Consider the following 12831-nt stretch of genomic DNA (forward strand, 5'->3'; position numbering starts at 1 on the left):
ATGAAGGAGCAGGAACAGCATTTCTGGATTCAGGAATAGCACAAAATTTGGGGAGATACCATCTCCTAGTGTGCTTCCCCACCTCAACACCCACCACTTGCTGCTAACCCTGGCTGGAACACTTGACTCTTCTCTATCTCCTTCTCTGGCAGCTTGGTGAGGAGCTGGTGGGGTGGATTTCCAGGAGCTTGGTGGAAGCACCTCATGCATTTAATTTCCAGTTTTGAAGCAATGTTGGAAATGAGCTGTCTTAAAGGAATCGGGTCAACTGGTACCATGGTGGTGATGGACCCTCCACAGCTGCAAGCAGGACGGGTGGCATTTGGGTGTGCAGAAGTGAAGTGTGTTTGGGTGTGCTCTGGTGAAGCTCCAGAAAGGACTAAGAAAGAAAAGCAAACTCATGTTTTTGTTACCATCTTCACTCACAGAGCAAATTAAACCACTTCAGGACAAACACATTTGTATCTCCAAAGGTTCTTTGAAGCCCGAGGCAGCAAAGTGCACACTCAGCTTTAAGCCTGTGGTTTACGATCTATTGGATTAAGCTGGGGGTTGAGGAAATAACCATAAAAACCATAATTTAACACATCATCTGCTGGGTTTTTCTTTTTGTCTCAACTCCCCCTCCCTCCAAAAGGCAATTTTAGCCATAATATAAATGTTCATAATGTGCCTTTCAAGAAGTGGTGTCCAAAATTCTTGAGTTAGGACAAATTTGTAGATAGTCACTGGCCTGTTTCCATATTTTGGTTTTTCAAGTGAAAAGGAGCTTGGTTAAAAAAAATAGCAGGTTTGTTTTGTTGTTGTTTGGGGGTTTTTTGTTGGTTTTTTTTGCTTGTTTGTTTAAGTGTAAAATAAAATAAAACAAAACACTGTTGCTTCCTCCTGAATTCTTACCTTCGTGTTTCCAGTTCCTGTTTTCAGGATGTTTTATTTTTCAGGTGGCTTTGGGAACAGAAGACTTTCCTGTGTCCTAGGAATTTTCATGGGGTGGGAAGAGCTGTTTTCTGGCTGATCTGTAGGTGGGTTTGGAGAACCTCAAGCCCCAAAATCCAAGACACACCAAAGTCAGCCGGAGCTTTCTGATGCTGCTGACATTACCAGGACTCTCATTTCCTCCACTCCAAGTGTCTTTGTGGTCGGGAAATTGCAATCCTGGTCTCAAATCTGCCTTGTCCAGCCTGATTCCACATGGGAAGTGGCTTTGCCCACAGCATACAAGTCAACCAGCCTGTGGTTTCTCAGAGAAACCTGGGCCATCGTCCTCAGTGGGTGTCTGTGCTGGGGATGGAAAATGTGGGCACTCTGCAATCCCTCGATTTGCCTGGGGTAAACCTGATCCCACCACATTTCAATTACACCACAGCTCTATTTAGAAGCTCCATGGGTAACCAGGCCATGTAACTGTACAGAGTTCCTACAGATGAGAGAGCAATAATTAACCTTGGAATTGTGTGTGCTGGAACAGCCCTGGGACTTCCACTGTACTTCAGCTGGCTGGCGTGGCTCTTGCTCACTTTCTTGCCTCCTGGTTGAGGGAAGGGTGGAAGAAAAAGGAAATTAAAAAACAAGAAGAAGAAAAGAAGAAAATCAATAAAAAATCTCCATGTTTTGAACTCAGGTAAACAAACACAAGGCTGGATTTTTGTCTGAGTAGCTCCCTTTGGCTGGGGGAATAAAAAGGCAGATGCTTTAGAACTGATGCCAACAAGCTCCCAGCTTTGGGGAAGAAATTCAGTGTCACAACTCAGGTTTCTTCCTGTGAATCCACCCAGTGTGAGCAGAAATTCCATGCAGGCACAGCTCTCCTAGAGATGGAAATGAATAGAGTCCCATTAATCTTCATGGAAACATGCCAGTTTTCTCCTGCTGAGCTTCTGGACCTGTGTCTACCTCCAAGTGGAGGGAGGAAACCTGGTCACAGGACTGAACACATTGATATTTTGCTTTCCCCAGCAGCAAAAACTCACACACTGATCTTTAGTGCAATGCTGTTAGTGATGGGAGGGATCTTGACAGAGACAAAATGACTCTCAAGAAGTACAAATTGTTCTGCAGCATCATCTTTTCTGATGCTCCCCAGCACCTGGAAGAGCAGACCACATGTCCCAGCTGAGGAGACCAGCTCCTGCCTCCCAGGAACAGGAGGAATTGCATCCCCATGTGATGCCCATCGCTGCCCTGAGAAGGAAGCCCCAGAGGTGCTGGGTTTGCTGCTGGCTCGAGGTGGGCAGGAGATGTGCCATGCTGGCAGAGCAAGTTTCCTATCAGCTCAGCTCTGAGGACAAACAGCAGCTCTCCAGTTCTCCCACCTCCCAGGTAAGCTTTACTCACATCTGCCCTGCCTCAGAGAGCTTTTTAGGGCTGCCCTGTCCACCAGGACACAGAGTTGTCCAGGGGAGGTGGGTGTTTGGCACCCAGGTAGGGATGGGTTGTGGGTTCAGGGCATTTGGGTTGGATGATGGTTTGGAGGGGTTGGTGAGTGCTGAAGGAGCTCATCTGGGCTGGGGTGGGTGCACCCAGGCCCCTGCTCTTCCCTTCTTCCAGGTAGGAAGAGGAGCTCCCACAAACCCATGCACTGCTTCTGGCTCTGCACTGGGAAATGGGAGCATCCAAAGCCCAGCAGGGTATCCCTGCAGAGCTTGGTCCCTGGCCTGGCTCTGGGTCACAGCTCCATCTCTCTTGATGGAGCAGGGCTTCTTGGAAGAAAGAACAATTGTTTGAGAAAAGGGGAAGCCCTTTTCCCCTCTGGGGTCAAATAAAAGGGCAGCAAGAGCTGCATGGATCCATGCTCAGGAGCATCAGGAACACAGATGTGCCTTTCTGTACGTTGCCCTGCTCTAAACACAGATTCACTCTGTGACTTCCAGAAAGCCACTAACTGGTCATGCCTTCCCCCTCCTCTGCCCCGGGCTCTGAGCATCAGTAGGTGACAGATGTGACCAGGCTAAGGAAGGGCTGTCCCACAGCTCCTGCCTCTTTGGGACGCTGTTGCCCACAGATGCCTAATGGGAACCTCTACACCCACCAACCTGCTTCTTCCTTGGCCTGGGAAAGCAGGATTGCTTTTACCTCCAGGCAGGAGATGAGCAAAAGGGAAAGGAGATGTCACTTTCTGAAAGCTGCTCTGCTGAATCTCTCAGTGGTGTCTGTGCTGCCATCGATGCAGTGCTGCTGATTTGCACCAGCTGAAGGGCTGGCACACAACCCCCCTGCTGCCTTCAGAGAGGCTTTGACCTTGGGTGGCCAAGGGGAGGGGTTGGGATTTGTCCCTGTCTGCACCCCCCAGCCACCCACTGGCTCTGCAGTGAGGACAGGAACCACAAAGCCTGGGGATGTGGCACCAGAATCACAGAATCATCTTGGTTGGAAAAGACCTCTAAGATCACTGTGTCCAACCTCCAATATCCCCTGGTAAATAAATAAATAAAATATAGAAATATCTGTCTCACCATGCCTGCCGAAGCAAGTCCATGGGTTTTAAATACCTCCGGGACTGGTGATTCCTGAACCCACCCTGCTGCCTGCACAGCCCATCCAGCAGCATGGTGGCTGCTCAAGGGGCATCAGGACCCCCCAGCCTCTCCTCACCCAGGACCCCCCGGCCTTGCACCCTGCTGCCATTGCTTGGCAATATGCGACCTGGTGGGGACTTCTCCTGCCTTCCCCACTCCTCTCCCTGTGTTCCTCCCTCAGAGAGGGCTGCAGGACCAGGCTGACACATGGAGGTGCAGATACTCATGCCCTACAAACCACCAAGGTTTCCAGCACCACGTGGAGGTGACTGCTTCTCTGCAAGCCAAACCATATAATGGGCGTGGGGCAAGAGGACAAGAGGGAATGGTTCAAAACTGGAAGAGGGGAGATTTAGGTATTAGGAAGAAATTCTTTACCATACGGGTGGTGAGACCCTGGTCCAGGGAAGCTGTGGCTGCCCTATCCCTGGCAGTGTTGAAGTCCAGGTTGGATGGGACTTGGAGCAACCTGGTCTAGGGGGAGATGTCCCTGCCCATGGCTGAAGGGTTGGATTTCTTTAAGGTCTCTTCCAACCCAAACCATTTGATGATTTTACTGCCTTACAAAGCAACAAAGCCCAGAAAAAGGGCTTTAACTTCCACCTAGCTGCCATGCAAGTGATCTGTGCTTTAACATCTACCCAACCCCCAGGTGGAAAGCATCCCATGGAATGCTCCACGGGAAGCTGAGCCCAACCCTTGAAACCAGGGCTCGTTTGGGGGCTGGAGGAACACATCAAGCCGCAAGAAGAAGAGCGAAACGCACTCAGCAGCATTTGTCTTTACTATGGACCACAGGAGATCAGAAAAATAACCTTGTTAACAAGAGACCTAGTGGCTAACAAGATGTCATGCTAGAGGACATACAGAGGCCAAGCACAAGCACCAGAACAAAACGGCAACCGAGGAGGAAAGGGAGCCCAGGGTGGTGTGCAGGTGGTGCCCTATAGCAAACCTCTGGTGGTGGGACCAGCCCGGCTGTGTGCACGTGGGGCTGGCTGCGTGGGCTCCTTTTTTTTTGCCTTTAGAACCAGTCAAAGGGTCTTCACCTCTTGCACAACTCCAGCATCTCTAGACCAATTATTATTATTAAAATTTTTTCAGGAAAAAAAATAATAATAATATCATTTTTGTTCCAAGAACTATGTGCAAGAATTGTTTCTCCAGGTATGGGGAAAGGGGGGGCAGAGAGGAAAACACCCTTCTCAGTGCTCCCCTTGTGACTCCTGCCCTCTCCTCATTGACACTGCAACCCTCCCCAGACATCCTCTGTGGCTTCACCTCCAGTGAATGTCAAATGAGGCTTTTCAGAAAAAGAAGAAAGAAAGGAAAAAAAAAAAAAGGTATTGCTGCTTCTTTTTGTAACATTTTTTCCTCTCTCTCCCCCCCTTCCCCTTAAAAATGTTTACTTGCAAAAATTCCATTCCTGCAGAGATTCCTGCTGAGCTCTGAGGTCTCCGCACTCCACCCTCCTCTTCAGCAGTCAGAAAAACCGAGTCTTGATGTCTCTTTGGTTAAAAAAATAAAATAAAATAAAAATAATAATAATAAAAAAAAAAATAACACAAACAAATAACACTCAGCCCAGTATGATCCCATTCCACCGCGCGGACGCCTGATGAGAGGGTGTCTGTGGAAGAAGGAAGCATCAGAGACGAGCTGTCTGCTCTCTGGAAGTTGAGGTCCCCGTGCTGCCCGCCCGGCTCTCCTCCTCTCATACAGTGGTTGCTGGCCCGTACTGGAGCACCAGAGGGGACGTCTCTTTGATGCGGACATAGAACCGCCCCTCGGGCCAGGTAGTTTGGAGGGAGAGAGGCAAGAAGTCATCGGGAAGCCACCGCTCGCTCTCGTCGGAGGCGAACACCAGTCCAAAGTGCTCCAGCTGCTCCTCGCTGTAGCAGAATGCGCCCGAGCCTCCCAGCACCCCACGGGAGACGTCGTTCATCTCCAGCACCACCAGCTTCACCACCTCCCCTGCGGACGTCTGGCTGGTGATGTGCAGCTGCAGAAAGAGAAAGGTGGGAGAGATGGATGGTAAGGGGGAGGAATGAGGAGGAACGGGATAGGGAGGGGGGGGGAGAGGCAGCATGTGGTGTGTCCTACAGTGATGAGCACTAAGCTGGAGGAAGAACTGCCCCAAAGGTGATCAGTGAGCAGACAGCAGAATCCCAGTGCAGACCTGTGGGTGCACCGTGCCTGAACATTCAGAACCCGTCTGGAACCATTCCTGTGTGACCTACACTGGGTGACCCTGCCCTGACTTGATCTTTCAAGCTCCCTTCCAACCCCTGACATTCTGTGAATCCGTGACTCTGGGAGCACACCCGGTGTGCTGGGAGCCCAACACACACACTGATTTCTCACCTCCACCGCACCCTCTGAGTCCTTACAGCTCAACTCTTGCACATGCCACCCATGGCTCACCTGCTCCACCCAGGCTGCCCCACCCTCCCACTACCTGTGGCTGGAGAGGGATAGTCCCAGCCCTGCTCCTGGCACTATGGAGGATGCTGCGTGAGGTCTCTTTCACAAGTGGGACCCAGACCATCTCTGCCCACCTCACTGCCCACCTCTGCCCACCTCACAGAAGCCTCTTTGGGAAGCAGTGTTAAATTTCATTGCAAGCTCAGGGTCCTCCCATCAACAGCTACCCTGTCTCTCCCTCTGCTCTTCCATGGGGGCTGAATCCCAAATACAGCCGGGGAAAGGAGCTCATCTGGGCTCTGGCTGCTCACAACCATCAGGAGCCTGCTACTTGACTTCAAAGGGCCTAACGAGGGACATCCATCCTCGCCCGGGCAAGGCAATGGTTTCCCTTGGCACATCCGTAAGGGCTTGCGGAGCGCCGCGAGCAGTGCCCCAGCAGGGTGGTCCGAGCCCTCGGCCCACGTGGACCCTGCCAGCTCCCAACAATCATCACAGGGCTCAGCTGATTTACACCAGCCAAGGAGCCTTCCCTTTGAACTCGGCTTTCTTCGAGAAGAACATCGTAAAACTCTTTCAAGCAGGCGTGTCCAGAGCTCTGCAACTTCAAAAAGCCACGTGGGCAGCCCGCCAGGAACCCGAGGGCTGTGCTTCAGTTGCACAGAAATCTATGGTAATTTCTCAGATGGAAAATAAATACTGAGAGTCAGAGTCCCCTCGGCTTCTAATGTTCCTGCTGGGTGTGGAGAAACCAGCTATCAAACCTCCCCCCCCCAGTAAAAGCCACCAGCCTCCTGGCTCTGTCCTTTCCTCTGGCATTTTATGGGAAGGCTGGGCTGGGGCTGCTCCATCAGCCTCTGCTCTGGGCACCAGGAATGTGGGAAGGGAAATTTCAACAAGGGAAGGAGCTTCATGGCTGGGAGCAAAGGAGGAGATGGAGGGCAACCTGCCTGAGATGTATGACCTCCATGGGGCATCCTACCAGGAGCAGATGAGGGTGGTCAGATGGGAGGGGTGGGGGTGGTAAGATCTCAGCAGCAAAGACCTTGTGGGAGAGGAACCAGGTCACACAGAAGCTCCAGTGGACCCCAACATCTGTGGCCAGGAGACAGTTTTGCCCACTCCCCTTCCCGGGCTGCAGAAGAGAGGCTCCTGCTCTCCCTTCCCCAGTGACACAAGGCTGGAGCAGGGACTTGGGAGGGACAGGGACATGGCAGGGGGGTGACTGATGGATTTTGGCCAGGAGGCTGGTGTGTTTGACCACCAGGACATGATGAGTGGAACCTCTCAACGTGACCTTTGCTCACTGCCTCACTGCTCACTGTGCTGGGTGGCACTAACCTACTGCCAGCTGCTGAACCACAGCCCCAGAGCTAAGCCTTGTCCCCTCTCAAAACCACCCTTCCTGTGGCCCTGGCTTGCCCTCTCCACAGCTATTGCCCCTGCAGAGTCACACGTCCCATCCTGGGAGCCTCGTCACTACTGCAAGGACAAAGGGATGAGGGGCAGGTGTGCTGCAGAGGACTTCACCCCTGGGATGATGGAGGATGGAGAGGGCAGTGCCAGGTGAGGGCCATGCGAACCCTGCCTCTGCTTCCCCGTTCTGAAAGCCCTTTCCAGCTGGGTAGGGCAGAGCCACACCACTGCCCCCAGCAGCCTCCAGTACCTTGACACTGGTGTCTTTGGAGAGTCCGGTTTCGTACTGAGGGCAGACCCGCAAGGTGACAGCACCCGGCTTCTTCCCTCGCTCGGCCAAGCCCCCGGGCTGCTCCCCCCTCTCCTGGAAGCTCTGAGTCCACTCGGCCGAGCGCGTTCGGAAGACGGGCTCAGCGCCCTGCTCGGGGCTGGGTGTCGAGCCAGTCCCCAACCTCAGCTGGATGCAGTGGCCCGTGGTCCTGCTCTCCGTCGGGGAGCTGTCGACGGAGCCGGGACAGGACTTCCTGGCCGCCTGGCAGAGGGGTTTGGGGAAGTCCAGGCTGCTGGTCCGCACGCAGTACGCCTGACGCTTCTCGGTGATGCGCAGCAGCTCGATCTGCCGGCTGGGCAGGACGAAGTCGCTGTCGTAGAGCTCCGGGGGCGGACGGGGCTCCTCCGGCGGTGGTTGCGGTGGTTGAGGTGGGGTCTTCAGCTCGTGGGTCTGCAGGACGTCGGGGGCGCTGTCCCTCAGGGCACGGGAGGCTCTTCGACTGCAGCACTCGGGCCCCGCGGAGGAGGAGGAGTAGAGCAAGTCGAGCTCCTTTGGACTCTGTGCCCTGCTGGAGTCGTAGTCACTGTCAGTGGCCAGGAACACCTCTGAGGAGCCCTCCTCATCCGACAGCCCGTGTGAGTCTGCCAGGGGTGTAAAAGAAACAAAGAGGGGCTCAGCCTCACTGTCAGTAACCCTGGACGGGGGTTCACAACAGACAGAGCCCAAGGAATCCCCCAGGCATTCAGCACCTTGTTGCACCCACCAAAGCCCAGGCAGAGCAGGTCCTGCCCCAACTGAGTCTGACTGTCCTGCCCCAACTGAGTCTGACTGTCCTGCCCATACCACCAGCCCTGCCAGAACCTCTGCAGTGCAGCTCTCCCATTCCCCCCCTAAGCCCACCAGCAGGAGCTTTGCAAAGCCAGGTCCTCACCAGAGTTGAGCTTACGGCTGGTCTCTGGTGAGGGTGCTGGGGAGGGAAGGTAGTCCAGGTGGGATGAGGTGGATTGGGTTTTCTCCTTCATGGCACCACCAGCCTCGCTGAGGAAGCCACTGAGGGACACCCCGCAGGAGGGCTGCTTGTACCGGGCGTGCTGCAGGGCATCCATGATCCAGCGCATCTCACGCCAGATCTCCTCCATTTGCTGCCAAGACAGGAAACAAAGGATCCCTATCAAAAAGTAAACAACAGCAACAAAAAAAAAAAGGCCCACAGCAAACCACAGGCTCTCCCCCCACACACACCTTTCCCACCAGGTGAAAGCTCTGGGGGAATCTCTGAGTCAGGAAAACCTAAGACAGTGGTCTCAGGTGGGAAGATGCTGGTTCGACCACCAGCAGGACCTGCCATCCCAAAATGCACTTCCAGACCCTTTTCCAGTGAGGGGGGGACCTGCAGAGCAGGAGCCTCCAGCTCTCTAATCAGAATTCTTAATGCGACGGCTCCAGTAAGAAGCTGATAGATGAAGCCCTGCCTACTGCTGCCTGTCTGCCATGGCAGAGCAACAACCACCAGGACGAGGGAACAGCCCTGGTGGGGATGCTGCTACAGCTCATCTAGGTCATGACTGTCCTGGCCATATCACATGGGCACCATCAAGCCTGGCTCTCTCCCACTCCTACCTGGATGTAGTCCTGGACTTGCTGGTGCCTCTGCTTTGCAGAGGAGAGCTCAGCGTCAGAGAAGGCCTCCCTGAGGCTCTGCTGAGACAGGAGTGACTCCAGCTCCAGGAGGGCAGACACCTGGCAGTATTGGGTGATGAACTCCCGATCATACGTGAAGAAGTGGACTGGGAAGGGAATGAAAAATATCAGTCCTTCGGCTGTGGCTACCTTATGGGCTCCTCCACGCTTACTCAATGCAGGGAGGAGGCACAGCTCTCCTCCAGACCACTTGGAGAGCTCTCAGCATCCCCTCTCCATCCCTACTCTCCTCAGGGAGTTAAGTGAGCTTCAGCCCACCTCATTGCCCATCCCAGCTCTTGGGAGACTGTCAAGGATGGGCTTTGGCATTCTCATTCCTCACCTAGCTCAAAGATCTGCAGTGGCAGCGTGAGGAAGCCGGAGCGAGGAGTGTAGGGGTTGTTCTGACCCGGAGCGGTGCAGACGTCATCTGATGGAGGCAGCAGCAGCAGGAAGGAGACCTGGTCCCCAAAGTCCAGCACTTCTTGGCTGTACAGACGAAAATCTTTGGCCTGCAAGAAGACACTGCAGGTAAAGGCTGCAAAACATCCCTAGTACAGTATCCAGCTGTTGGAGTCCTAAAGGCTGCTGGGTGTGAGGGAAGTGGCTTTGAACACGTCTCCTCCAGCAGATGAGTCCTCAGGGATCACCCACAGCTGAGGGACACTGCTGTTTCAGTGTCCTACAGGCTCCTTGCTTTTGGCATGCTCCATGCTCCTCCCTTTCTCTATTATGTCTCTTGAAAGTCTTCAAACTATTGGCCAAAGTCACTACATAACAGGGTTTCAGAGAAGAGCCCCCAGCAGTGGTCTCAGAGAGGCTCCCTCTGGCCAGAAGCTCATGCCTGGCACTGGGGCTGGTGGGCACCCACCCAGCAAATAGTCAGCATGGTGGAGGAGGGATTTCTCCCCATGCAGACTGGTTCAGGGGGCTGCAGCTCCAACCCCTCACTGGCCAGGGACCATCCTGCTTTGGCAGAGCAGAGTCAGGCTGGTCTTGTGCTGCAGGGACTGAGCAGGAATGCAGACAGAGATTCACCATCCTTGTTTCAGAGGGACAGGTGAGGGTCAGACAAATGGCTCCTGTGCACAATGCCCCACCTGGGGCAGGCAGATGCATCAGAAGCTGGTTGCTCACCACTTGCTTTCTATTTGCATGGGACTGAAACTTTGTCAATGCTTCAGGCCCCAAAGAGGGAGCAGGGGCTGCACAGCCCCTTCTCCTCCCTCCTCCCGGACCTCTGCACCTGCCCCTACCTCTTGCAATGGGATGTTGACCAGGGTCATCAGCTCCTTGATGGCCACTTGGAGCTCCTGAAACAAGTGGTTCTGGGAGGTCTCAGGCTCTGGTTCAGCAGTAACAGGCTCTTCCACACTGGCCATTTTCTGCAGCCATTCCCACTCCTCCCTGGAGAAGGACAGAGACATACACGTGAAGGAGGGACCAACTCAGGGTGGACCTGAAGATAATGGCTCTGAGAGCAGTGCAGCACCCCAAGGGATGCAGGAGCTGTGGAGGCAGAGGACTTGAGTTTGCTCTAGCTCCAGGCATCCTCACATGGGCAGCAGAGCAGAAGCAGGAGGTGATGGGACAGAGAAGCCTGGACCCCTGGAGACGCCTTCCTAAGCCCCACCTGGAGATGTTGGGGTTGGAGCGAATCTTGACATGGCACAGGATGTTGGGAAGCTGCTCCGGCACCAGCACTCGGATCTGATCCACGGCACTGCAGAGCTTCAAGTAGCCCAGATAGAGGCCTGGGGGGAGGGCATGACTGCTCCGTTGGTGGTAAGCCAGCTTGTCCTGAGGAGAAAGGCACTGCTGGACTGAGCAAGCCCTGGTAATGGGGCTCTCTCCAGCCAGCTGAAGGGAAGCAGCAGAGAGAGCACAATCCAGTGCTGCTGAGTTGAATCCAGCACCAGCCTGACACCTCCCCTGGAAGCACCAAGACCTTCTCAAGCTGCTTGGGCTCTGCTCCCCCACCTGCAGCCAGGACCAAACCCGTGGTGGCCTGGGCTCTTTCTGGTGGCCTTTCTAGCCTGAGAGGGAGCAGGTAGAGCTTCTGGTCCCACAATGGAGTCCACTACCAGCCCTCACCACAGGGGCACTGGGACAGCACCTGGACGGAGATGAGCAGCGTGTCCAGGGCAGAGGGCTCCTCCGGGGAGGACACGGATTTGCGGCTGCTCTGCAGTTTGCAGATGGGAACCCAGCGGACGCTCTCAAAGGTCTGGTTGGTCTTCACCTCCTTCAGGGTGACGATGAGGATGTTGCCCTGTTTGTCTTTGACAGGCTCGAAGAAGACCTGCCCCAGGTCCTGGATGCCCAGCAGCCCCTGTGTGAGAGGGCACGGGAAGGCAGGGGAGAGCGGTGTCAGGGGACATGTCCAAGGCAGTAAAGCCCCCACTGACAACCCTCAGCCCCTTGGCACGAGAGCAGAGCCTGGCATTCCACTGCCCCATGGTCCTGCCAGAGAGGACAAGGCAGGGACAGCCAGTCCTGGCACTGCCCGAGCTGTAGGCAGGACTGGCAGAGCTTGGCACATCCACCTACTGCACCCGAGGGGCCTCGGCCCACAGCACCCCCACAAAAAAGTGCTCGCTGACCACCCAGGGCCACCCTCACCTGCATCTGTGAGATGGCCAACAGCATCTTGAAGCGTGTCTGCAGGATGCAGGAGCAGGAGGACTGGGAGACAGTGACACACTGCCGCAGCCACAGGATCTCGTCCCACATGCAGGACACCTGCAGGACACCAAAGGGCCCTCACCACCAGCCACCCCTGCTTGCAGAGGCTTCATACCATGATGGGGTGTTGGGGCAATCCTTCTGCCTTTGAGCAGGGATAGCAATGGGCACATACCACAGGGGTGGGATAGACTGTGGCACAGGCACCCCGAGATGCTTCCAGAGCCTGTAATGAGGGAAGCCCCATTCCCTGTCTTCAGATAAGTGTCTTCATCTAGGACTGAGCCCTTCTTAAGTTTGAGCAGAAGACAACCAAAAGATAGAAGTAGAAGATACCCTTTTCCCTCAGCAGATAAGGACCATTCAGCACAAGATTTTGGCCTGAGCTGTCCTCCTGCCCTTTCCCTGAGCCTACTGACAGTGGAAGAGCAGGCAGCAGCACCCTGCAGGCCCTACAAGGGAGGCAGAGCTGCCACCTTGGGATGCTGTGAAGCAGTGGAATGGCTGAGAAGCTGCTGATGTTCCTGTGGAGCAGCAGTGCCCACCTGGGCCATCACCTGCCTTCAGGTTTCCAGGGGCCAGGGTGGAAATGCTGTTCCCTGGTGGTTTCTGGGTCCATGTGGGACCCCATGGAGTGGCAAGCCTGGAGCAGCTGGAGTGACTCCTGCTCACTTTGTGCATGTGGGGTGTCCCCTGGTGCTGCTCCCAAGCCCACCCAGCCCCAGAGAGACCCTGCAGTGCCCCAGTCACAACAGGCATTGCTGCCTGTGAGGACACTTCCACAGAAGATGCTCTGCAGGCCGTGACATCCCTGGAGGACAGTCTCCAGGGTGGTGGCTA

General features: G+C 54.8%; 3 protein-coding genes across 11 annotated transcripts in view; all 3 read right to left on the bottom strand.

Annotated features, from left to right (window-relative positions):
• TBC1D24 (TBC1 domain family member 24) overlaps positions 1-12831 on the bottom strand; it is a 371517-nt gene that overhangs the window by 189409 nt on the left and 169277 nt on the right. The window lies entirely within an intron of this gene.
• Positions 1-12831, bottom strand: part of VRK3 (VRK serine/threonine kinase 3) — a 362077-nt gene that overhangs the window by 69319 nt on the left and 279927 nt on the right. The window lies entirely within an intron of this gene.
• The window catches only part of LOC139804148 (ankyrin repeat and fibronectin type-III domain-containing protein 1-like), a 185522-nt gene continuing 176969 nt past the window's right edge, over positions 4279-12831 (bottom strand). For all 9 annotated transcript variants that reach the window (XM_071761023.1, XM_071761022.1, XM_071761024.1 and 6 more), the window contains 9 exons: positions 11929-12048; positions 11423-11638; positions 10940-11106; positions 10563-10713; positions 9650-9818; positions 9247-9413; positions 8558-8768; positions 7606-8267; positions 4279-5517 (listed from right to left, as the gene is read on the bottom strand). In XM_071761023.1, coding sequence (XP_071617124.1) covers positions 5230-5517; positions 7606-8267; positions 8558-8768; positions 9247-9413; positions 9650-9818; positions 10563-10713; positions 10940-11106; positions 11423-11638; positions 11929-12048 — 2151 coding nt within the window. In that variant the 3' untranslated portion in view covers positions 4279-5229. The remainder of the gene's footprint in view (positions 5518-7605; positions 8268-8557; positions 8769-9246; positions 9414-9649; positions 9819-10562; positions 10714-10939; positions 11107-11422; positions 11639-11928; positions 12049-12831) is intronic.

This window comes from Heliangelus exortis, chromosome 17 (assembly GCF_036169615.1).
Source record: "Heliangelus exortis chromosome 17, bHelExo1.hap1, whole genome shotgun sequence".
NCBI lineage: Eukaryota > Metazoa > Chordata > Aves > Apodiformes > Trochilidae > Heliangelus > Heliangelus exortis.